Here is a 27,044-nt window from a genome sequence, read left to right as displayed (position 1 = left end):
AGCGGTGTGCCCCAAGGATCTGTCCTGGGACCGGTGCTTTTCAACCTCTTCATAAATGACCTAGAGACAGGGTTGAGCAGTGAAGTGGCTAAGTTTGCAGACGACACCAAACTTTTCCGAGTGGTAAAGACCAGAAGTGATTGTGAGGAGCTCCAGAAGGATCTCTCCAGACTGGCAGAATGGGCAGCAAAATGGCAGATGCGCTTCAATGTCAGTAAGTGTAAAGTCATGCACATTGGGGCAAAAAATCAAAACTTTAGATATAGGCTGATGGGTTCTGAGCTGTCTGTGACAGATCAGGAGAGAGATCTTGGGGTGGTGGTGGACAGGTCGATGAAAGTGTCGACCCAATGTGCGGCGGCAGTGAAGAAGGCCAATTCTATGCTTGGGATCATTAGGAAGGGTATTGAGAACAAAACGGCTAGTATTATAATGCCGTTGTACAAATCAATGGTAAGGCCACACCTGGAGTATTGTGTCCAGTTCTGGTCGCCGCATCTCAAAAAAGACATAGTGGAAATGGAAAAGGTGCAAAAGAGAGCGACTAAGATGATTACGGGGCTGGGGCACCTTCCTTATGAGGAAAGGCTACGGCGTTTGGGCCTCTTCAGCCTAGAAAAGAGATGCCTGAGGGGGGACATGATTGAGACATCCAAAATTATGCAGGGGATGGACAGAGTGGATAGGGAGATGCTCTTTACACTCTCACATAATACCAGAACCAGGGGACATCCACTAAAATTGAGTGTTGGGCGGGTTAGGACAGACAAAAGAAAATATTTCTTTACTCAGCATGTGGTTGGTCTGTGGAACTCCTTGCCACAGGATGTGGTGCTGGCGTCTAGCCTAGACGCCTTTAAAAGGGGATTGGACAAGTTTCTGGAGGAAAAATCCATTATGGGGTACAAGCCAGGATGTGTATGCGCAACCTCCTGATTTTAGAAATGGGTTATGTCAGAATGCCAGATGCAAGGGAGGGCACCAGGATGAGGTCTCTTGTTATCTGGTGTGCTCCCTGGGGCATTTGGTGGGGCCGCTGTGAGATACAGGAAGCTGGACTAGATGGGCCTATGGCCTGATCCAGTGGGGCTGTTCTTATGTTCTTATGGTCCACCTTTTCCAAGTACCACCGGAAGTGGTGGGCGGAGGGCTTTTGGAGCACGGAAAAGCAGGCTTTGCAGCTCTGCCCACTGAGCCAAGCCTCCTGCAGCTGCCTGCTGTGTCGTGTTCCCTGGTCTCACTGCTGGGCTGGCGGGGTCCAGGGGTGCCATGAGCACCACCGCACACCACCTCAAGTACCACAAGTGCTACCCACACCCACTGTCCTGCTTTCCATCAGGACTGCCCCGCAGAGTCCCTCGAGCACTCCCGGGCTTCACGGCCTGCCTCCCTGCGCTCCTTGGGAAGCACCACACGCCGCCGCCCTGAAGGGCGCACGACACGCTCCGCGCTTCTTCTCCCCGCCTGGAGGTAGAGCGCTGCTCGCTCGCTCTTTCCGTCGGAGCGCCCCCGCCCTTGCCCCGAGGACGCTGCCTGCACGCTCCGCCTGGGCCGCCTCCTGCAGAAAGACGCGCGGATTTCCGCCCCCCCCCCCGCTCTTCGCGCACGCGACTGCGCTCAGCCCGCCTGACTGCGGCTGCAATCCTAGCCATCCTTTCCTGGGAGTAAGCCCCAGGGACTTATAGGGAGTTACTTCTGAGGAGACAGGAATAGGGTTGGGCTCTGGCGCTGCAATCCTATCCACTCTTACCTGGGAGAAAGCCCCATGGACTATAAAGGGACTTTCTTGTGAGCAGACAGCCCTAGGACTGGGCTGCAGGAGCATAAGCCTATGCTTGCCTACTCAGAAGTAAATCCCACTGCAGCCAATAGGGCTTTCTCCCAGGAAAGTGTGGCTAGGACTGGGCGCTCTGCATGTGCTGCTGTGCGCGCACCGCCCCCTTTGCAGCCGGGCTCCGGACGAGGAGAGCCGTCTTCATTCCGGGGGCGCCAAGAACCTGCTGCTTCTGCCAGCCCGCTCTGTACCAGGCGACACGCCCCGGGATGCTACCTGTTGGGCCCAGCCCCGGGGAGGAGGGGAGCTGCCAAACCCCCTTTGCCCTTCCTCCTGCTCCAGAGGTGGCACATCTGGCGGCCCACGTGACTCCTCTGGTCCCTTAAGTGACTCGCCGGAGTAGGCAGCTGTCACCATAACAACCGGAGTCGAAGGGGGGACGGGTCCAGCGCAGCCCCCAGCTAGGGAAGAAGTCAGGGTGGGTCGGCAGGGAGGGAGGCTGGCTGCTGCGGCTGAGCCAGGAAGGGGGCAGCCCGGTGACAGCCGAGCTCTCTGCTCTTGCCTGGGCAAGGTGAAGTCTGTGGAGTGAGCCAGGCTGGCACTTGGGGGACCCTGCGTGGCTGGGCTGAGCTGAGGGAGGGAGAGACACAAAGGGCTGGGAAGGAAGGAGCAGTCCAAGGGAGAAGGGGAGGGGGGACCACCAAGGGAATCAACCTGAACTCCCTGCGGGGAGGGAAACAGATTTCTTTCCCTCTCCTCCTCACCCAGGGGGCAGCTGCTCCCTCATCATTTCCCCCGCACCAGCCAGGGCGATGTGGAACAAGCCTCAGTCCAGCCACCTTCTATGAGGAAGCCCAGACAAAAGGGGATCCTGGAGCCAAAGTGACAGCAAGAGGGAAGAGGAGGAGGAGGAGGAGAGGGAGGGGAGAGTCCAGCCCCTGCCCTCCTCCTTTCCTCACCCCGCCCTGGCCATCGGCGCAAACCCACAGAATCTGCCTGCTGCTGCCCGCCTTCCAGCTGTTGGCTGCCTTTCAATGCCATGGGGAACAGCTTCTCCAGCATCCCAGCACTGCCCAGGGGCAACCCAAGCGGGTTCCACAGGGTCCATCACCAGCATCTCAAAGGTAAGAGACTCATCCTTTTCTCTGCCTGGATTTGGGGGGTAGAAGTGGAAAGCGAGATGAAGCCCCTTAAAAGGCAGAAGGCAAGTTTGGACCATTATGGTTCTCATCTTCTGTCCTCACCTGAATAGCATCCCCCCCCCCCCACTAATGGATCCAGGGTGGCTAAAATGAGCTGGACAACTGCACTCCCCATCTCCCCTTCTCCCCTGAACAAGGCTGTTTGTTCACCCCAGTGATTTTAAAGCTTGCGACTGAGAATCCTTTTGTGCAATTTGGCTTAATTTTATTTTTTTTTCACATTAGGCTTAACAGTCTCTGATGTATGTAGAGGTATATGCTCACTCCAGTACGAAGACAAAAAGAGAGATTCCCTGATTTCTCTGAGCAAATAAGTCATGGGTTGCAATTGTATGCATATTTACCTGGAATTAAGCCTCCTGAAATAAAAGGCAGTCCAAAGGCAACATTATGAGCTGATGAAAAGGTTTACATCCCACCTCCTTTTCTTCAGTTGTGTGTAGGGGAGATACCATATTAAGGAGGGTTTAAAAGAAAGGGGGGATAGAGATGTTTGAGATGCTTGGCAATATAAGTAGCTTTCAGTGTTTTACTTCTGAATGAATGTACTGCAGCTGCTGTTGTCTTGGTTACCCCAGAAATGTCAGCTTTTAGAGTGGGAGGATCCAGTTTAATGAATGACAGGTTTTAGATACATATAGGCATTATTTTGATCTTCATGGTTGTAGTTCAGACCTTATTAGTACAGTATTATGATTCTTTTGAGCATTGCTTTCTTCCTTTTTAAAATCTAAATTCTCTAAGCAGAACTAGTTGCAAATTGTGCAGGGAAATCTAGGTATGGCTACTTGAAGGTAAGCCCGTTGAGTTCAGTAGAGTAACTGTGCACAGGATTACAGTCTGAAGACGTGAGGATTGATTCCCCCGTGATCACTATGGTTGTTTTATGTTTGTCTGTTGTACGTTTAAGTATCTCAGAGCAGAATTTGCTGCCTAATTCACAAATCCATTAAACCAGTTTGCAGTAGTTCTGTTGAAATGAGTGGGACCAAACTGACTTAAATCTAAGCATCCTCGGTTGTTGTGGTGATGGTCATTTAAAATATTTATATGCTGGTTTTCAACTAAAAAGTTTACAGAGTGGCTGATGTAGCAAAAAGAATGAGAAAATGGTTCAGTGACCCAAATGGACTCACCATTTCAAAAAGACAGAAGGGATAAACCAGCAAACGGCCACTGGGAAGGATGTTATGCTGGAATGAATAAGGACAGTTGCTCTCCCCTTGCTAAATATAAGAGAGACACCACTTTAAGAGCTGTCTTTTTACCCAGTGAGCAGGGGTGGTTAACTGGTTTCTGGATCATTGCCACAGCCTCTTATTTTAGAAAGCATTTCCATCTGTTTTCTTGGACTTGTACAGTGTAGATTTTGTTGTACAATGTAATCTGTGTCACATTTGGCCAAGAATGTGGCCAAAGCCTGTTGCTAAAAGGTGGATAAAGACGGCTGATTTTTCAGTAGCCTCAATTTTGTTGCACTTTTAGATTTTTCACGCGTGTTACGGCATTCTTACATATCACAACATTTGTAATGATTTTGAATGGGTCCTCTTGAAAAACTGTAAAAGGATGGAGGATCATCAATTGTTATTGGGAAATGCTTCATTTAATAATATATAAACTACATCCCCTCAATTGTACCTGGATATGTTGAAACTGTAAGCAGATATGTTGCAATTTATCTGGGCTGCAACATAGATATTTAGTTATTTGATGAAGCTGGGGCGTAGTCTCAAGATTATCAGCAATACTTTTTTGTCTAGTTCTGCAGATGATGGGCAAGAAGACATACAATCCTCAGCATCGACTGAGTCAGACAAAAATTCAGGGCAGACAATTGCAGTGTTTAAAATTAGAAGTGCAAGGAAGTGGGGAGGGTAGCTGAACCCTACAGAGAGACCCATCATTTCCTATCAACACAAATGTGAAAGCACAGACGATGCTCCAGTAGTTGGTATTCAATTGTAAACTGCCAGGAAGGATTTATCTTAAGAACAAGGCTGTCAACTGGAAATTTTACTGGGGAAACCTTAAGCAGAATTTATCATCTGTAGACAAAGTGAATGGATGCAAACCGAATTTCTTATTAGCTTACATGGAGATATCCAAGGCACAGTTTATAGAGTCACCTGATTTCACTTCCTTTCATCTGGCATGCCTGGGTTTTGGCTCCCCATCCCAATCCCAATTTAGCCAGGTTTGGCTTGCTATGTTGTCACTCCTGCTGGTAAAACAAACAAAATGGTTCTTGCATAGCTTAAATGCAACAAAGCAGTCAAATCATTATGATTGAAATGAAGAGTTAACTGGACTTGGTTGTATAAAAAAACCCAACACCCAGCCAAGTAACTGCCAGGGACAATATGTGCTTTTTGTGTCTTTTTTTGAAAGAAGATTGCCTCGGGTCCTACATTTACATGCAGAATAAACAAGCTTGATTAGATTTGACAGGTTCCTGTAAAATGCTTTGGAGGCACAACAGCACAAAAAGTATGAATGTCACACTGTTTTGTTACATTTTATATTTAGGAATGTATATTTTAACTGAAGGTGTATTTCACTCTAGCTTGTTTCCCCGAGCAATCTTCCAAACTGGGAAGGATGCAAAAGAACCCATAGCTTGAACAATCTCTGAATCCCTGATATCCTCAGAAAAAGGCCTTCTTGCTCCTATACAGATGACCTCGCCAGTACCTGGTAGCAGTGCCAGTTCTTGCCTACCCTTGTGAAGCCTGAAAATATTCCATGCTTGTATAAATCCACATGTAGTGGAAGTTAGAATCCTTGTGACCTTCTGTACTGAGTCAGTGCTCTATAAATCATACCATTGTTTTCCAATAGTCTCCTTGCTCTTTCTTAAGAGAGGTCCAGCCACATTCGGATTCTGTAAGTACTGTAATAGAAAAATCCTTTGAAGACCATCAGGTTTTGATGGCAGTGGCTTGAATGTAGCTTGTGGACAGCTGAGGCCTGATAAGTATGCAGAAAACTTGCATATGTTCCTGAGCATTTTGCTTATTTGCATCTTGCTCATAGAATGATTTGTGCTCTAGGTACTTATGTTACACACCTGTAACATAAGAACAGCCCCACTGGATCAGGCCATAAGCCCATCTAGTCCAGCTTCCTGTATCCCACAGCGGCCCCACCAAATGCCCCAGGGAGCACACCAGATAACAAGAGACCTGCATCCCGATGCCCTCCCTTGCATCTGACATAGCCCATTTCTAAAACCAGGAGGTTGCACATACACATCATAGCTTGTAACCCGTAATGGATGTTTCCTCCAGAAACTTGTCCAATCCCCTTTTAAAGGCATCCAGGCCAGATGCCATCACCACATTCTGTGGCAAGGAGTTCCACAGACCAACCACACGCTGAGTAAAGAAATATTTTCTTTTGTCTGTCCTAACTCTCCCAACACTCGTGGATGTCCCCTGGTTCTGGTGTTATGTGAGAGTGTAAAGAACATCTCTCTATCTACTTTATCCTTCCCATGCATAATTTTGTATGTCTCAATCATCCTCAGGCATCTCTTTTCTACGCTGAAGAGGCCTAAATGCCGTAACCTTTCCTCATAAGGAAGGTGCCCCAGCCCAGTAATCATCTTAGTCGCTCTGTTTTGCACCTTTTCCATTTCCACTATGTCCTTTTTGAGATGTGGTGACCAGAACTGGATGCAATGCTCCAGGTGTGGCCTTACCATTGATTTGTACAATGGCATTATAATATTAGCCATTTTGTTCTCAATACCTTTTATAATGATCCCAAGCATAGAATTGGCCTTCTTCACTGCCACTGCACATTGGGTCGACACTTTCATTGACCTGTCCACCACCACCCCAAGATCTCTCTCCTGATCTGTCACAGACAGCTCAGAACCCATTAACCTATATGTGAAGTTTTGATTTTTTGCCCCAATGTGCATGACTTTACACTTACTGACATTGAAACGCATCTGCCATTTTGGTGCCCATTCTGCCCGTTTGGAGAGATCCTTCTGGAGCTCCCCACAATCACTTCTGGTCTTCACCACTTGGAAAAGCTTGATGTCATCTGCAAACTTAGCCACCTCACTGCTCAACCCTGTCTCCATGTCATTTATGAAGAGGTTGAAAAGTGCGGGTCCCAGGACAAATCCTTGGGGCACATTGCTTTTCACCTCTCTCCATTGTGAAAATTGCCCACTGTTTCCTGATCTTCAACCAGTTCTCAATCCAGGAGAGGACCTGCCCTCTAATTCCCTGTGGAGTTTTTTCAGTAGCCTTTGGTGAGGGACCATGTTGAACGCCTTCTGAAAGTCCAGATATATAATGTCCACAAGTTCTCCTGCATCCACATGCCTGTTGACCTTTTCAAAGAATTCTAAAAGGTTTGTGAGGCAACACTTACCCTTACAGAAGCCATGCTGATTCTCCCTCAGCAAGGCTTGTTCATCTATGTGTTGGTCTAACATTTCCCCAGAAGCAATCCTAACCAACTTTCCAGCACTGACATAGCTGTGCCAATGTGGCATGCAGTGCATCCTGCAGCGGGAAGGCAGTCAAGGGGACCTCCTCAATGTGAGGGCATGTCTGTTACCTTACCTTGGGGTTGCATTGCAGTTTGGTCAGTACTAGAAATTTGCTTCAGACTGCGCCCACAGTCACATACCATGGTAGCATCAAGTCTAACATATTAAAAATAAAATATTGAAATGAATGGGAACCCAACTGAAATTGGCTTGCAACCCACCTAGTGGGTCCTGACCCACAGTTTGAGAAACACTGTCCTAAAAAGCAATAGGCCAGGCTGGTGGGGGGGGGGGAGGAGTATGGTACTGCCTGAGTTCTGAAAAAACTTACAGGCTATGTTTGCTTTACTGGTTGGTACAACAACACTCTATATATGATTTAGAATTCTAGATCACCTTTACCTCTGTCTTGCCATTACTTTCTCCCACCCATCTTGGACAAGAGCTGGGTAAGATCCCTGTTTGCTACACCAGATGTTTGGGGAGAACTTTGAACCCATACAGATGACCAATTAATCACACATTTTCCTGCATATCTGCTCTTGGGGCGCAGCTAAACCAGATCATCTTTTCCATTTAGAAAGTTGGTATAGAAGATCAAGATGACTTTTGGGAGGGACAGGATCAGTTACTAGCATAGCATTTGGCTTACTGTATCTAGGTTCTCTTAATTTCCACTGTTGAGGATGCTGCTGTGAAGAAGGCCTTTCCTGCTCTTGATAGTGAACCAATGTTTTAATGAAGGACAGTTCACAGGGTGTGATCGCACAGCCAGGACATAAACACAAAGCTAAATTCCATTTTTTCCTATGGCAAACCTTCCATGTGGATACCAGGGATGTGACGTGCGGGGGTGAAAGGTGAGGCAGAACAGCCCCTTCTTTGTGGAAAAGCACCACAGCTGCCCTGCCCACTTACACCTGAGTAGATTTTTCCTTACACTTGTAAAGAGAGCCTCCTTGAGTGTAAGCAGGTAGGGCAGCTGCGGTGCTTTTCCACGTATTATGATGGGGCGGTTCTGCCTCACCTGCCACCCCTGCACTGCATGGCCCTGTGGATACTACACTAAAAGATTATTAGGAGGCAGTGTGCAGCATGCAGGTGCAGTCCCAATACCTAAACAAGTGTGATTACAGTACAGTAGCTTTCTTTTAAACACCTTTCTTCAGTACCTGTGAGCTATGAGGATACAGAGTAGCTGGATCTCTATACAACAGGGAGATATGTATAGCCCATGACTGAGAACCCTGAGGAGGAATAACATCCTGGAGGCTTAATATATCTATCACAACCTGAATCTGTGAGACAGACTGAGTTATGGGAACCAGCTCCTCTTTGTCTGTGCAATAATGTATCGTATTCCAAAGATGAGAACAGACACTAGAATGATACATAACATTAATCAGTGAGTGGCATATGCTTTTTGGTTCTTTCTTTCTGTTCTATTAATAGTAGCATCTTGTATTCTTGTTTTGTATCCCACATATTTAAATATTTTCCATTAAAACAAATTCTGGAAAATGGTTCATCTTTAATTTTGAAAGAGGAGCAAATGAGGTATTCTGACAATTAGAGAATGTTTGTTGGATCTCAGAAGTCTTGTCATTTATTTTATACTTATTTTTAAAATGTTTTATCCTGGATTTTGCGCTGCAAAAAGTTCAAAACAACTTGCACAGTAGAATAAAAAGATTTTATTTTTTAAGAAAGAAAGAATATTGCTTTTAAAGTGAATGTTGAGACAAAACATTTTAGATGTTAAACACTGTCCATACTCAAAATTCAGTACAAGTTCATGCTCTATGAGTGCTTGTTTTTTTGGTAAGGTCATTTTTTTTAGGGGACGTGATTAATGTTCTCTCTTTCCTGGTTGTCCAAAAAGGGCCATAGAGATGATGTCACTGCTGGTACAAATGAGTGAACTTGCTAGGTGATGTGCTTCATTGTAGAATCACGATAGCAGCTCTTTAGTTTAGATAGAACTACTTTTTAGCATTATATCATTATAAAGCATGAACAATCTGTATCATATGAAATGAATTGCTCTTTTAATGTAGGATATAGTATGAAGCATCTCTTTTGAATGGATTAACTTTCACAATTTCAGTGAAGTGGAATGAAAAGTGGCAGACTTACAGCTGTTATGCTGTTATGGGTCTTTTAATGGACCATCATTTGTTGCCAGTAAACAATGTACCTTCAAGTTACGCTATTGGAATTGATTCCAAAGGATGTGGCTAGAGCATGCCTGTCATTGGTGTAGTGAAAATTCATTGTATAGTTTTAAAGTTAGGGGGTTTAAAAGTTTCCATTTTGTTCAATGAAATGTGTGGACAAGCTGTACAGTGCAAGTCCTTTGAAGTTTATTTTGAAAGTCTACTTTCAGTGCAGTGAAAGTAGAACAGGTTGGGGAACAACTGGCAACTATGCGTGTTCTCAAGTTTCTAAGAGGTGTTGTCCCCCACTTCTTCTTTGTTGGACAAGGCGGCCAGTGGTGGCAGACATGGAGGAGGGCAGCTCAGTTGGGAAGGGAGATTTAAACTACCCCTGCCTAACTCTCTTTAGTAGAGGCTTTGGGATGGATTTGCAGCTTGCTGTGTAGCTAACCATGAAGCCAGCCCACTATAATAAATGCTTAGAATTTACAAACAGAGCTTCACAGGTGTACAACTCTGATATTCTGAAAGGCTTTAATAGTAGCTTCACAGGTTTTAATTTGGGTTAAAATTTTAAGCAAAGATACAGTTGCTTAAAGTTGGTTCTCCTGCTTAAGATAAGCTTTACAAGAGGGTGGCTATCGGAGGTGAAACGTTAGAATTTGCGTGTAGACCAGAGAAAGTCTACATATCTCATATTCTGATAATGCCTAAATATTAACTTTGCTTGTTTTGCTTTTGTTTAAACATGCACTGGAATGAAACCTGCAGTTTAAGATAAGTTTTATAAAAGATAAGTTATTAGAATTAAAAGATTAAAATGTGCAAGTATATATTCTGTTAAACTTTAATATGTTACTGTGCCTTCGTTATAGATGAACACAATACCTGAAACTGTCCAACATTTTTTGGGCTTATGTGAGGCAGATATCATGATGGAAACCTTCCAGCCTGATCCTATTGGGCTGCTGTGCTGGTGGAAAGTGTATTCAGCCAGCACAGGCTGCTGTAAAGTCGCTGTAAAGTGTGTTCTGGCAGTGTGTGCCGCTGGAGTGCCAGGGGAAAAGCCAGAACTTTCCTTTGCACAGTGTGGATCTACAGAGACCTGCTGGAGGAGCTAAGGAGGTGCAGAGGGATGGAGGGAGACAATAATGGGGTGGGCAGAATGAGGGTTGGGTGGGTAGAACGGAGAAGTGACGGAAGAGGGCCATTCTCCCTTATGGGGAGCGGCCCAGAAATGGGTGCCCTGACAGCGCTGCAGCTGTCATGGCGCTGCTGGGAGCAAGGGGCTTTTGAACTTACCTAGAGGGTTGTACTGGCCTCTGGGAGAGTGCTCGCAGCCTCCTTTGCAGCCTCTCCACTGCTCCGAACAGCTCTGATCGCCATTTGGAGCCCACTTCTGGTTTTTGTGTGGTCTCTGATCATCCTTACTCCTGGCGCCGCCATGATTGCTGCGGTGCTGTCGGGGCTGCCCCCACCTCACCCCTGACAATACTTACCATGGTCCCAAAGTTTGAGTAGGACTGTGGGAACCACTGATCCAGCAGATAACTCCGCTCAATAAGCACATTCCTTTTTTGGGAGTCTGGAAGATGCTGTGACACCATCAATTACCAGTTAAATCAACAGAATCTGGAGTGCTAACAAATTATTAGATGGTTTCCTAAAACCTCTTCAATTTCTCTCTCTCTCTCTTTCTCTCTGTGTTGAATGGAGAAATATAGTTTTCTTGACTCAGTATTGAAATAAAACAATGATGAGTGGTTCATAGTCCCTTGGGGATGAGATAGTAGGCAAAAGCATATGGTCTACATCTCCAGTCTGTTCTCAGCTTGTTAGCTAAGCTACCGCTGAAGGCTGTGTTGCGAAAGTTTAAAATATGGTCTGACCTCAGCATCCATAGGAGTTCAATTCCCAGTAATCCCATGGGTGCAAAAATCAGCAGATAATGGGATCCTTGATGGAACTCTTAGTTTCCTCCAGACATGACCTGAAGGTATCCTCCAGTCATACCTGAAGGTATTCTGAGACGTGGAAAGGCCACATGTGGCCTAAGGCCTCTGAGACGCACTTCTGGTTTTCAGAAAAGCTGGAGGTGCATCTTAGAGGCCTCAGCCTCCTGGATGTGACAGGAATGCGCTTCCTGTTGTGTCTGGGAAGTCAGGTCGAACCTACACCTTGGGTTCGGAACCCACACTTAGTCAAAATCACGGGTACCAAATCTGCGGATAAAGAAGTCCAACCTGAAGTTGAACTTTCTTTTTTTCCACTGGGTATCTCTAATAGTATGGCAGGGTCTTTTTTGTGTGAAAGAGCTGGAAACTCAGCCCTCAGAACCACAAGGAGTAAGTATACCTTTGCCAATCTCTTGTATGCCTTCCATCAATATCCAAATAAGGTGTCATTTGATTGGCAATACACTATTTCCAGTGTTTGAGAATCAGAAGAAAAAGCCTGTTTATCTCTTCTCTGAAGGGGTCAGCACATAGATGAGATAATGTACTAGTGGGACTAAGAACTTGGGTATAGTTTCAATCAGGCCAGTAAAAATGGAACCCTAAATTATCTCTTGGGAAGCTTGGGGATTTCCCCTTAAAGCTTACAAGGGCTCATCTGCATTGGGTTTACCCTTAAACACAGAGGACCCAATCCTATCCAACTTTCTAGCAACAATGCAGCCATGCACACAGTCCTAAGGTGGGAGTGGGAGAGGCAGTCACAGAGACCTCCTCAGGGTAAGGGAATGTTTGTTCCCTCACCTCAGGGCTGCACTACGGTTGCATTGGCATTAGAAAATTGGATAGAATTGGGCTCTAAAATACTAATTGTGCCATTATTAGAGGGACAATTACTGCTCTTTTATTGGCAAATACACCTTGTGGAACACATTAACTATCTCTGTAAGCCATGTGGGCTGAAAGTATAAGGCTTCTTGTTCAGAATACTGTATTAGCAAGCTTGCTAGCAATAACATATTTGTTCCTTATTCATAAGTTGCAAATAGGTGAGGAAGAAGCTATGATTAAATGTGATTCAGTAGGAACAATTTAAAATGCAATTATTTCCTTAAAGGCATGTATGGGGAGGGGGAGAAAACAATGCTGATGGGCCTTTATGTGATGGGTGGCACCCACTCATTATGTTTCAGGCCACATTTGATTATTCCTGAAGAGCTTTTATATATCTGGGTGCAGTAAGCTATAAAAAAGTAACCACCATAAATGCTCTTTTAAAAAAATCATGAATGTATCAGAAAGCAAGCCGTTAAACCTGTGAATTTTGTTACGCCTCTCCCAGTGTCCTTCTCTGAAATCTGAAATGGTTCACCTGTGAATTCCCAGTTCTTTCCGCTAATTTTTGAACACTGATGCTGAAGCCCTTGAAGCTTTCATGGTATACTGGCATACGATATGAAATAACCCTATCCTGATAACAAAGGCTGGGGTTCTGCATAGATGTTTATGAAGGTCTCCAATCCAGAGAGAGTTAAGAGATAATAATCATGCTGAAGTAAGCTTTGCAGTAATTGGTTGGTGTTGATAGAAATGAATATCCTGCTTTCAGGTTTTTTTTTCTGTGTGCATTTGATAAGACTTAATGAAAAAAGGAGGGTAGAGAAGCTGATGACAACATAGCAGTAGATTGTGATAACACAAATACTATAAAGTACTTGACTTCCTAAGGTGTGATATTTCAAAAGGGACTTTTTTTTTGAAAATGCAGTACTGAATCAGTGATAATGAATCAAGGTTATTAATACTTGAAATAGCCATACCAGTAACATTTACTCCTGCCCAATCCTAAGTGTGTTTACTCAAAAATAAATTCACTGAATTCCATGGGACTTGCCCCCAAGAAGATGTGCGTATCTTTACCACCCATTGTATTCTGTAATCTAGAACTTGAAATAGAATTGAAGGGCCCTGCTGGGTCAGGCTAAAGCCCCATTTAGTTCAACATCCTGTTTCAAAGTGATTGTCTGGTTCAGGGGTGCCCAAACCCCAGCCCAGGGGCCACTTGCGGCCCTCGAGGACTCCCAATCCGGCCCACAGGTATCCCCCAGTCTCCAATGGGCCTCTGGCGACTTGCTGGAGCCTGTGCTGGCCCAATGAAACTGTTCTCGATGTGAGGGCAACTGTTTCACCTCTCGCATGAACTGTGGGACGAGGGCTTCCTCCACTGCTTGCTGTTTCATATCTATTATGCAGCAGAGGCAGTGAAGGAAAGGCTGGTCTTGCTTTGTATAGGGACTTTTATAGGCCTTGAGCTATTGCAAGACCTTTATTCATTCATATAAGTTCCATCTCTAATATATTTATGCAAATGTATGTAAGTTTATTCAAATTTGAAATGTAAATTAATTCTTTTTTATTCCAGGCCCCTAACACAGTGTCAGAGAGATGACGTGGCCCTGCTGCCAAAATTTGGACACTTCTGGTCTAGCTAGTAGTACTATCAGGATGCATCAGGGGAATGCAGGCTGAAATTGATTTGCTTGAGGTCTTTCAGTGAATCATTGACTGGATAGGTGTTAGACCACCAGAAAGGAAGGTATAAGTACAACACTGTTATCTTCTTGACCACACTGATTCTTAACACTTGCTATAAATATCATGCCCAGTAGACTATAACATTGCTCCTTCCACATTGCTTGGTAGGCTGTAACATTGCTGTTGAAGGAGACTAGGAATTCAAACCTCAATGACTCTGCTTTTCCCTTATTTCCACAACTTTTGCCACAGAGCACTGGTTCTTAGGATTCTTTAGAAGCCTATAATGGGTTTCTCAATTAGAAGAATCTTAATGGAGGACAAGCATTTCCAGGGCGCTTGTCCTTGAACTTATGAAGTTGTCTTATGTTGAACAGGAGCTTTGGTTCATCTTGGTTAGTAATGTCAAAGCAACTCGCAGTGGCTCTCCAGAGTTTCAGACAAAGATCTTACCCTACCTGGGAATGCCAGGGATTGAACCTGGGATCTTCTGATATGTTCTACCATTGCGACATTGCCCATCCTTCTGATGGGATGGCACCAACTGAGGGTGGGTGAATGTGTGGCAGTTGCTGCTGTTTCTTCTGCTTGCCACTGTTCCTTCACTTGCCTGTTCCCCTTCCACCACAATGAAGAAGAGGGCAAGCAAGCAATGGAAAGAAACAGTAGCAGCATGGTTGCATTCTTGTTCCCCAACACAGTATGGGAAGAGAGATGTGTAATCGCTCTTTTTGTTCCTCATCTTTGCTGCTGTTCACTCATTAACCATAGTAAGGGAGAGGGTGAGTCAGCATGGACAAGAAAGAAGGATCAATAGCAGCCACTGCTCCATGTTTCTTGGGTTACCCTCTTTCACACTGAGGATGTAAGTGGGCATGAAGTGACTGTTGCTGCAGCTGCTCCTTTCTCTTGCTATCTGCTTGTTTTTTTTCACCTGTCTTCTCATACTAGGAGGGTGCAGAGTAAGTGGTTGCTGCAAGAAAGAGGATCTGCAGCAGGGGTCCCAGCAGATGGTAATATGGTGTCCCTCTTGTAGGGCATGGATACCAGTACTGTACGGTATATAAAAAAATAACTTTAAATAAATAATAATAAATACAATGTCTCCTGATTCTGGTCTTGCGTGTCCACCACACACAGTGTTGGGTATGTTTTAGGATACTCTCAGTTTCTGCAGAGGAATGGTAGTGGTGACACCTGATAAGCCCAATCAGAGTTCAATGGTAACTGAACATGCATCCTACACTTACTCCTGTTCTTTCCAACTTGTAGGCATTCCTCTGTGTCTAGGTTGAAGAAGGAAAGGCTCCCTTCAGGGAACAAGTATGAAAACTGGCATGGATACATGGCTAAAACAATGGTGGACCTGGTGGCAAAGCACCAAGTGATATACAGTAAAAGAAAATGGGCAAACTTGATACCACTCATAAAAGAAGCTGGTCCCATTTCTGAGTTTGCTTCTTAAACAATTCCTGTATAATTCCCTTCTTAATTTGTTCCTCCCCCCCCTTCCCAATACCTCAGTGGTTCTCATACATTTAGCACCGGGACCCACTTTTTAGAATGAGAATCTGTCAGGACCCGCCAGAAGTGATGTCATAACTGGAAGTGACATCATCAAGCAAATTTTTCACAATCCTAGGCTGCAATCCTACCCACACTTACCAGGTGTAAGTCCCATTTACTATCATTGTTAAAAGAATATACATAGTAGCTTGTTAAAAGGATAAGTCTGTAACATTTTCCCAAATGCTGTCACATACCATGGTAGCACCAAGTCTAATATATTAAAAATAAAATATTGAAATGAATGGGGACCCACCCGAAATTGGCTCGCAACCCACCTAGTGGGTCTTGACTCACAGTTTGAGAAACACTGCAATACCTTATCTGCTGTTCCAGGTGAATGAAGTCAAAGAAGAAAGAAGATATATGGTGCTAAAAAATGAAAATCTATAAATGTTAATAGTCCTGTTTTGAATCTAGAGGTTTTTCATTGCACACATAATCTTGCATCGTGCATTATTAGAAAAAACAAAACAGTAAAAGCTGTCTATAAGAATAGAAAGTAAATTCCCCATGTTTTGAAACAGGCATTCAGGTCAGTAATGAATGCAACAAGCAGGATTTTCTGCTTTTGGGAATTTTTCTGGCTTGTGCATGTAGTGAATATGAAGGCCTTATGATAAGGCCTTCGTTCTGAAAGCACTGATGATTGTGCTTTTCAGTACAGTGGAACATGTTGGATGTAGTCCAGAATGTGCTGTATATTTTAATGGCAGGTGGATAGCATCCCATAGGTGTGAGAGAGGCTGGGAATGGGTGCTTACCTGAATGTCAGATGAATGAATCATTTCAGGGTTTTTGTCAGCTGTGGAAAAAGCCTAACCTGTGCTATCTTCCAGCTAGTTCATGGTGTAGTTGTATGCCTGTGCTGTCACAGCCAAATCCAGCATTTGATGGTGCAAGCAACCTGATTGGTTCAGCCCATGTGGAAGCTGCTGGGACTCAACATAATTTGAGACTCTTCCTGTGGCTGCTGCTCACTGAAATGGCTCTGGGAATTGGCCCAAACTGAATCCTGGCAGGAGACATTGTGTCACATTTGTCAGAGATGCATGTGTGATTCTAGAATGAGCTAACATACGTACCTTCCCTGCCCCCAGAGCGATAGCATCTTTTGCTTCTCTTGCATTTAAAAACAGTCTTGGGGAGAACAAAAATGTGTCTGAAATAGAATCAAAAAATCTCAGAGCTTCATTTCTATAGACATCCTTTGGCTGATGCAACAAGTGTGCCTGGATTGTGCCATGTACCTGCCTGAGTTCCTTCTTCTGTACTGATTCCAATCATGTATTCAGATTATGTGCTGAACAACTGATGATGAAAGGGAAGTGCTACATTGTCCCATCTCCTGTACATACTGCATATAGCATCTTATAGTTGATCATGCTGCCTCCATCAATGCTACTTGTATATATACCATCTATTGTGCCCCAAGCATCTGCAGTTGCTGAAAATGAGAATGCAGCACTCCACTCATCTGGTTCTGCTTCCTTGCCATATGATGAGTACAGGATTGTGTCATCTCCTACTCTATCCAGTGAATGAGGGGGCCTCAGCAGAGATCCATGAATATTGACTTGTTTTGATAAACAACCATTATTTGTGATCACTCCAAACTTTCTCTTCCTTGAGACTTTTGCATGCATATAGAGGTCAATCTCTCACTTCCCATACTGGATTGGGAGATACTGAGAAGTGGAAAGAATCTGCCTTGCTTCTTCTGAGTCCCTTCAAAGCATAGTGTAGTGACTCATTCTCCCACCCCCAAGTACCTGACGATCAGAGAAGGTAAAACAATCATTTGCTTCATGCTGTTGTTTGTGTTTCCGAAGATGCAAGAAGGATTCTAGCTACTTCTGGGTGCCTGCAAATCCTGGTGACTTCTCCACTCATTCAAGTCTTCCAGAAATCAGGGGAAGGGCAGGGTCATTTAGTCCTCTTGTGCTGTACTTTGGATGCACTTGGAAGGGACTTTTCCCACAGCTTTTTAGAGTCTCCAGGTTCAGCACAGAGTAAAATGTTGACCCTGACCCTCTCATGAATCCTTGCCACATGACAGAAGACTTGGAAAAGAAGCTGGGTCTGACTTTCCCACCCAGCAAAAAGAGAGAGACCCTTCTGAATTATCTGGGAAGCACAGAAAACTTGGGGAAGGGAAGCAGCTCTGACCACAAATGTGATCATCAGAAAGGCATTCTTAGTTTCTGACAGTGCCCTGGATGTGCAGATGTGGAATCTTGGTTCTCAGGTGGCTTTACCTGCTGGTTTTCCCACTAGAGTTGCCCTCAGTCCTGCTGATGGGTAGCAGAGCTGTGGTGCTGGAGCCAGGCTTTGCCAATTTTAAGACTGTCTCTGCTGGACTCAATATTCTGCTTTATGCATTATGGCAGTTCCAATGCTTAATGAACAGTGACTGCCAATTAAAGGAGTAGAGATGCGCGACATGTAATTTCCTTTCCTTTAGCACCTCGCTTTTGCCTCCTACAGTCTTGCTGGGTTTGTTCCCTTCCATCTTTCACTATTTTATTTTAGCCCTCAAGCTATAGATTTTTTTATTTTCTATTTAGTCTTTTAAATTTCAGTTGTTAACACCACCGCTACCCACAACAAAAAACCTACTTTGCTTGCTCTGCCTTCCTATGAGCAACTAACTTCTTTTTTCTCAGGCTGTCATGTTTTGCTTTCTAGCATCTAAGAGCTCTCCCTTAAACTGTTTTTCCTTCTTGGCTCTCTAATTACAGTGCTCTTATTTACTTTTCTTTCTGTTCCTCTTTTTCATCTCCTCTAAAAGTCCCTGTAGCAGGTACTGGCTGATCTGGGCAAAGGTTACTTAGTAAGAGATTGATGCTGTTATTAAACAAATCAAATGCAGGAAAAGCTGCATATATAAGTCAATATTTGAGTGGGAAAAGCAAAAGGCTAGAGAACTCATTCTCCCAGGAACGGGGATAGGAGTCTTTGCCAAGTTGGTCATGTGCTTCAGTCATGCACAGCTTAGACAGACCCGAATTTAGAAGATTGGTCTGGGCTGTCATCAGGCAAACTCTCATTTTGCATTAAACAGCAGTTTTTTGCACATAGAAATAGCAGGCGTGGTCAAGATTGTCAATTCTCTGGGTTAAAACGTGCTTAAAGGTCCAATCCGATCCAACTTTCCAGCGCTGATGCAGCCACAATGCACCCCGGGGGTAAGGAATCAAATGTTCCTTTACTTTGAGGAGACCTCTAAGACTGCCCCAACCCCCATCGCAGGATGCAGTGCACACTCCATTGGCACAGCTGCATCAGAGATGGAAAGTTGGATAGGATTGGACCCTAAGAAACCTTCAGTTCTGAATTTGGTGTGGATTTTGTAAATTAACGCATTTGCATCAATGTAATTGACATGTTTTATTGCTGTACTTGGGTCTGGGTTAATGGTGGAGAGGTCTGGGCAAAGAAAGTGCAGGAAAGGAAGTGACAACTGGGGCAGCAGAAGGAATTGTAGATTGAAGGGTAGGGATTATGTAGATTGCAAATCATTATTGTGCCATTCCTTCATTCTGTACCATCCTTCATTCAAAGTGCCATTCCTTCATTCTTGAACCCCTTTAGTGCAGGTCCAACCTTGTTATACATGGAATTTTTATACATGAATTTGACTCATCATGAATGGCCACTGCAAATGAGAAGGAATGTGCTGATCCCTAGAGAAGGGGAAAAATGCATCCCTTTAAAATCACAGTTTAAAAAACTGCTTTTCTTACTGTTGTAATTTTTTTAAAACTGCTTTTGTTTAACACATTTTATGGTATCAGCAGGGTGTCCCAAAATCAAACCCCTGAGGATGTTGAGGCATGACCTTATTCCATTTGGAGTAACAGAGGGGCAAGAAACCTGGAAGTGGATCTTTATTTTTCCACTGTTTTTTTTATCCACGGATTTTTTTTTTATCCACTAGGGGTTCCAGAACAGAACCCAACTGGATAACGAGAGACAACCTCTATGTGCAACATGGACTTATTGTGAATACCTAGCATTTGGAAAGTACTTTCAAGTATTTAAAGCAGTTCATGTGTATTTTCCTGAAGTAGTCCTTACAACAACCTTGAATAAAGTCTTGAATAAAGACCAAGAAAGGCGGTATATAAATACCTGTATTATTATTATTATTATTATTATTATTATTATTATTATTAAGGTCAGTAAGGGCGCAGTCCTATCTTGCGCACTGGAACAGGCAGGACAGCAGGCCTGCGCTGTATCCAGCGTAAGTTTGGGGCTGTCTGAGACTTGGCCCAAGGCAAGGGGAAACCCTTATCCTGAGCCACAACAGCCCCAATGGGACTACTCGGATCTGCGCCACCTGATGAGGTGGTGCAAATCCAAGCAGCCCTGGACTGCCCCAGGCCGCCTGAGAATGAGGCTAGGATCCACTATAACTGATGGGTCCTAGCCCCGTCTCCTGCTCCCTGCCCATCCATCCCCAGGAGTGCCTGCTGCCCACCTTCCTCCTGCCCCAAAACACCCCCCTTTCCGCCGCCTCCCCGCCCTCCCCACGCCCCCTGACCCTTGCGCCGGCCAAACTCAGCCGATGCAAACTCATCCATACCTGGGTTCTGCATTGGCGTGGGGAGGCCAGAGCATGTCAGTGCGCTGGCCTATCCCCCCTTATGTCGGCACGAAAATGCTTTATGGCACTTTAACGGTGACATTGGGTCGGCGCAAGGGACTTGCGCCATCCCACCTGCCCTTCTGGATTGCACCCTAAATATTATTCTCCCCATATTGCAGCTGGGAAGCTGAGACAAAGAGGGTGTGGCTTGTCCAAAGCCACCTATTGAGAATTCATAGCAAAGGTAAGATTTGATCTGGGGAAGACATGATTTGCAGCTTAGTCTTTTAACATAGATCATCAACCGTTTCATGCTGTAGTGGATACAGTAGATACTGCCAAGTCAATGGCAGAGTGTCTAGGCATCTGAGGAAGCCTCCTATTTACTTTGCTTAAGTACGTTCAAGATTGAAAGCTAATTACACAGGCCTGCGAAATGGACGGTTAGAAAATATGTTTTTCAAAATTTATGGTGATTTTATATGAATTTGGGGTGCTGATTCAAAAAAATGGCATCAGTTTTGCCCTATTTTGTCTAATTTCAGAGATATAGCATGGCCTCATTAGTGAATGGTACATGCGGCTTCCTTGTGTAGAACCCTACACCATGCCTTAAACCATTCACTAATGAGGCTATGCTGTATCTCCAAAACTAGATGTGATAGGGCCACATTTTTGGAACTAGTAGCCCAAATATACCCAGGAATAGGTCTATGTTTTAAGACAGATAACAGGCAACACACATTTTTCTATCAGGGGGCAGTGGGAGGAGTGTCTCCATGAAAGATAAAGGGCAAATTAATTTTATTCACACCTTTTGTCAAAATGTCTAATTCACATATACATGTCTATCAACCGTTGTGTGATCATTTGATGACCTGTTACTTAGTGGTTCTCAGATGTCCTCCTCCAGTGAAAAGCTCTTTTTTTTTTTTAATATAGTGTCAAGAAGACCACCGCTTGAAATACCAGGCTGGGATTCCTACTTATTAATAATTTCTGTCTTGTTCTTAGCAGTGATGTCCTCCAGATGTGCAAAGACCATGAAAGGGCCCTTTCGGGGGGGGGGGAGACAAGGAATGTGAGCTTTTACCTCCTTGTCCCAAGAGCTCTTTTGAAAAAGACAACTGAAGCAGAATTGGTGGTAGAAGGTATTCCGTCTCTCAGTTTAGATTCAAGTGATGAGAAAGACACACAATCTGAAAATGATGTATAGATTTTTCTATACATTTTTCCATTTTTCCTGCATTTTGCTCTCTGAAGCAGTCCAACTCTTATCTTTCAACCCAGACAAAATAAGTCTCATCATGTTATATCTGATCCTTTTAAATTTGCATTGACTTCCCATATGTCAACACATGATTTCAAACCTTCCTGATCAGCTTTTATCTTCTGATGGGCATAAGCTCTGCTTGGTTTCCCTGAAACAGCTCTCAACTAAAGACGCACCTTGGGCTTTATGCTTTTCTCCTAGCGTAGAGATTAGCATTAGTGTCTTAACTAGGAGATAGACTATTGACAGCTAGGCTGAGCCACTAAAGAAGTAGAGCTTATGTTATTTTCTCCTCAGATTTCAGTCTTCCACATCTGAAAATAAATTCAAATCTCCTTCTTAAGTAATACCTGTTTAATTTAGCATTGGATTGTATTTCTGTTAAGCTGATTTGTTAATAGATGAGCTGTTGCTGCTATATTTCAGATATACTTTAGAAAGTTGCTTTGGCTCTCGTTCCAGATAAAATGTTTAATTATTTTTCTTTGAAGGAAAGTAAGGACACATACAAGGAGGATGCACAGGGTTTTGTTTTTACCCAGTCATGGTGTGAATCACATTTTGGTTCAGTTCCTAAGTTTGCTGCTGATATGTAAAGCCCAGTCCTATCTTTTTCCACCCACTGGTGCAGCTGCTCCAAAAATGGGCATGCTATATTGAGTAGGGGTGGTGGTGATGGTGGTGGAAGGAGTGGATCAGGAGGCTTCAGAGACAAAAGGGGGATTTCAGTCCCCTTACTCTTATGTAGGCCTCCCAACCCGCAATGGTTCTCCTTGAACCTGCACTAGAAATTTTGCTAGTACAAGTCTGAAGAGAGAAAGGGGCGAGGAGGCTGTAATAATAATAATAATAATAATAATAAACAACTTTATTTTTATCCCGCCCTTCTCCCCAAAGGGACCCAGGGCGGCTTACAACATATTAACAAAAACAGATTAAAACATAATTTAACAGATAAAAACATATTAAAAACACATTAAGAGAAACCATAAAAACAGTAATCAGATAAAAGTCAGAATAAAAAGAGCATAAAACAGCAGTTCAAGGAGGAATCACGCCTGTAAAAAACTAAAAAACTGTAGAGGAGGGGGATAAGATCCGGCATGCACCATCACTGGGCATCTACCCCCTCCTTCCTTCCCCCACCCTCTCCTGCTGACTTACCTGCTCCAGTGTGCAGTGAGAGACCCAACAATGTGTACAGGAAGACTCTGGCCTTCCCACTAGGGTCCCCAGCTGCACCCTACTCAGCACACTGCTGGAGCACCTTTTACAATGGATGCTGACTGCTGAACAGCAGGCATGGCCCAGTGATTATCCAAGCAAAATGTCAATGGGGGCAGGAAATTACATTTACAAGATTACGCCATTGTATGGATAGCAGAATTATTAACATGTGCGTGTGGAAATATTAATATTGTATATATTATTATTGATAACATCCATATAAAGGGGGAAATATCTGGCTGTGGAAAGCTTCTTGATGGAGAAGAAATGTTTCATGTGTCTTTTTGGTTTCATGATGCATAGCCAGCCCGCTTGGAGAGCTAAAAATAGTCTTGTTATCTAATCTTCCAACCTGAAATATAACAGGATTATGAGGAAGAAACAGTTCAGTGTAGCTTTTAGCAATATCTCCAGTGCTTGCTTTCTATAGCTTTCCTCTGCCAGCATGTCACTGTTGGGCTCTCTTGTAATGCATGCCATATTCAGGTTTACAGAATGTCACTGGGAAGCCCTCCCCCTTTCCCTCTCTCTGTGTGAGAAGATTTATAACATGTTTGAGATAAAGCCCTATAGCAATTGTGCACATTCCCAGTCTAGCAGCAGCAACATTTGCTCAGAAGAGAAGTGTTTACAATGCCAGATATATAGACAGGGATCAGGTAATGAGATGCTTTTAATATCTAGATGTAGTCAGAAGCAATTTCCATAAAGAGAACTGGGATCTTAAATCAGCATGGATTGAGTCTGTACTAATAAAAGAATTGAGGGTCTTATCAAAGGATACCAGCAACATTTTATATGTATAAAAATGCAAAGGGTATGCACTACATTTTCAACTGTGTTTATGTCATAAAGGCACAAGTGCCAAGTGCCTGATGTCTCCTTACCATCATGTGTACATGTACATACCATATGTACATAATACATAGGGCCAAAAATGTTTTGCTGCCATGTAATGGGTGAAGTGGTCCTGAGAAAGTCTTGAAAACCCAAGTAAGTGGACTCCAGGGTATATTTTGGAAGTCTTGAGAAATATCTTGAAATGGAAGAGACTCGTCTCAGTTTTCATGGTTCCAGAGATACCAAAACACCTTTATTTGTTTTTCACATTTTTATACTTCCTCCAGGGAGCTCAGTGTGGTGTACATAGTTACTTCCCTTCTCCTGTACTCACAACAACCCTATGAGGTAGGCTGGGCTGAGAAATAGTGAGTGGACCAAGGTTACCCAGGAAGCTTCATGGCTGAGCAGAGATTTGAACCTGGATCTTCCAGGTCTAAGTCCAATTCCCAAACTTCTACACCATCCTGATTCTCCTTTAGATGATCTTTAACAGAGAACAAATTTTGGGTAGTGAAATGCTATGGTGTGTTTGTGTGTTGCTTGGTTTGAAGCTCCTGATATAATTTACGTGATGGAGAATGCTTAGTCTCCTGCTAGAGAGGAAAAATCTGGTGATGAAGATCTAAGCAAAGTAAAAATGGGTGATTAAATTAAATGGAGCTGACAAGCTTTAAGATGTTTGTCGGGAGTTGGGGTGACATCATCAACATTTCTGGGATGATAGTTACCTTTGAGCTGGTTTCCCTTGGGAAACTGGAGGAGGTGACTGAAGACAAGAGATAAAACACCTTTTTTGCCTATCCTCCATCATTTGTAAGAAGATGAAAGCAAGCAGGATCCACTGGGAACTTCTGTGCAATACCATTAAAATGAGTGGGATATGCTCAAAGATGCTTATTGCAAATCTCTTTCATCTAAATGAAAGCTGCACAAAAAAAGTTTTCTTTCAGGAATCTTTGAGTCTAACAAGCAGAAATTGAAGAGAAGCAGCCCCTTCCAACATCACATTTCCAAATGAGGAAGAGTTTCAGCTGTTTGAATTTCTGCTGGTCATGCATCTGTTGAAGGCAAAAAAGTTCTGGCATCTTCATGAACTCTGCTGTAACTACTGGTAAATCTTCCATCCTCTTCTTCCAAGACACAATTTGAAGTCTTTAGCTAAAGTTGAGTCTTCTATTGCACTGAAACAGATATTTAATGAGCCTATGAGGGACTTACCTAGCTTCAAATGGAATTTAGGCATTTTGTAACATTTAGGCTCGGAGAAAGCATGTCAAACAAAACTGATAAACAGAAAATAGATTACAGGCTTTTGACACTGGTCTGTAGGATGCTTTCATATGTAATTTTAAGGGTCTGGCAATTTCACTGGTGGATAACAAACATTAAGGCTGCATTCAGAGATCATGCAAAGGTATTACTTGTGCTAATCACAGTTAAAAACCACACTATGGCTTACGCTTCCAGATGTACAGCAGGCAAGCCATGGTTTAGAGCTCTTTGTCTGCTTTTATTTCCCATCTTCTCAGGACTCCCCTTCCATCTCTAGGATACAGCAGCTTCTTGAGATGGAACAGCTCCTGTTTCCATGGTGTGGCAGCTTTCTTGGGGTAGAGCAGTGGCCCTATCTGTGATTTATCAATTGTATGAACAATAAACCACTGTTAGCACGAACTGTGGTTTGCAAACCAGCTTCAAATGGTTGTTTTAAAGATCCTGCTTTTCTGTCCTCAAACAAACCATGCTTTGTAGGCAGTCTTGGGTTCAGACATTTAACAAGTCACGTTTAGCTAAACTGAGATTGTATGAACTGACCTAATAAAACTCAGGTGTGTCTAAGGATAAGTACTGTATAAGGCAAAATCACATAGAAATCCAAATAAGAGAGAGCCATTGTGGAACTAATTTATCTGAGAAGTGTGGTGCTAAAAGGGACTTAGGTGGGGATTGAACTTCTATAATTATTATTTAAAATATTTACATACTTTTCAACAGACAAGTTTTCAAAGCAGGTAACATAGGAAAAGGAATGAAAAATGGTTCCCTGTTCCAAAGGAGCTCTCAGTCTTAGGAACACAACAACAAACAGCCATGGGGAAGAAAAGTTATGCTGGGATGAATAGGGACAGTTGCTGTTCCCCTTGCTAAATATAAGAGAACCACCACTTAAAAGGTGCCTCTTTGCCCAGTGAGCAGGGATAACTATAGCAGTGATATAACTAAAACTATATATAACTATACAGCAGATGTTCAGATGAGCAAATTACTTAATGATTGGAGGAGCTCGAGACCTTTAAAGTATAGCTATTTCTAGCTTAGCCTATCGTAGACTTATCTACTCTGTGACCAAGGTTCCTAGGAAGCCTAATGGTACTGCAGATGGAATAAAGGCACCTTTCAAGGTGATGGTATCATTGCTTTATGCCAGTGCAGGCTGGTATAAAACCCTGCATAGGCACAGGACCTGCACTTTGAAGCAGGCCCTCCTCCATTCATTAGTTGTGTAAGTGGTGGATAGTAAGTGCATAGGCCCTCCTCCTTGGATTTTGCATGGTGACAATAGTCATGCACTGTTATACAGGCTGCAGCTGGCAGTTACTTATATGGAAATGCAAAGAATGAGAAAGCCACAGTGTTTTAAGATGATAGGCTGTGCAGTGGTGTAGCTAGTAGGGGTGGGGGGCGGTCCGCCCCGGGTACCATCCTGGGGGGTGACACCACAAATGCCCTAACCACTAACATCGTGGAGGTTAGAAGTAACCCCATCATGCTATATACCGTTGGATGCGGAATTTCCAGTGAAATGCAGTGCAAAAACCAGATTGAAATATCTCCTTTCCATCAAACATTATGGCCAAAAAACTGGAAACAAAAAAATGTATTGAATCCTATGGAAAATGAAACCTAGCCATATCACACAATTACTTGCGAGTAGGTGAACTTGCCATAGTTCATCAGAAAGGGCAGGCTGGGAGGAATCCAATGACACCAGAATGGTTCCTATCCAATGAAAGCAGCCCTCAAAAAACACCCAAAAAGGAAGCCCCTCCCTCCAAGCAGACAAATGTATTGAGCCCTATGTAAAGTGAAAGTAAGCCACACTTACTCACAAGTAAGCAAACGTGCCTTGGCTCCTGGTCAATTCAGGCAAAGGGGAATGCAGGGCTAGCCGCCTAGTGCTCGTCTAATGAAAGTGGAGCTCAACAAATGCACCAGAAGGCAGCACCCCCCAAAGAATAAAACAGAGGCTTCAGCTGGTAAGGTCCATTATATTTGTTATTAGACTTGTAAAGCCAGATGGGTCCTGACAGTGCTATGCTTGAAATATAAGAATTTACACTGAACTGGGCACTGGGGAGGGCTGAAAATCTCAATGATATTTGTGTGTGTGTGTGGGGGGGGGGTG

General features: G+C 43.7%; 1 protein-coding gene and 1 non-coding gene across 2 annotated transcripts in view; one reads left to right on the top strand and one right to left on the bottom strand.

The window, feature by feature from the left end:
• Positions 1 to 2,813: 2,813 nt before the first annotated feature.
• Positions 2,814 to 27,044, top strand: part of NEURL1 (neuralized E3 ubiquitin protein ligase 1) — a 190,925-nt gene continuing 166,694 nt past the window's right edge. Inside the window, exon 1 of the mRNA XM_066622193.1 lies at positions 2,814 to 2,898. Within this exon, the coding sequence (XP_066478290.1) occupies positions 2,814 to 2,898 (85 nt within the window). The remainder of the gene's footprint in view (positions 2,899 to 27,044) is intronic.
• On the bottom strand, positions 25,704 to 25,839 carry LOC136647098 (small nucleolar RNA SNORA48). Its single transcript, XR_010794262.1, has one exon. It is a non-coding gene; the product is annotated as a small nucleolar RNA SNORA48 (small nucleolar RNA).

The sequence above is a fragment of the Tiliqua scincoides genome, chromosome 3 (genome assembly GCF_035046505.1).
Source record: "Tiliqua scincoides isolate rTilSci1 chromosome 3, rTilSci1.hap2, whole genome shotgun sequence".
Taxonomy (NCBI): Eukaryota; Metazoa; Chordata; class Lepidosauria; order Squamata; family Scincidae; genus Tiliqua; species Tiliqua scincoides.
The sequence above is the reverse complement of the archived record's forward strand: the minus strand, read 5'-3'. Positions and strand labels throughout refer to the sequence as shown.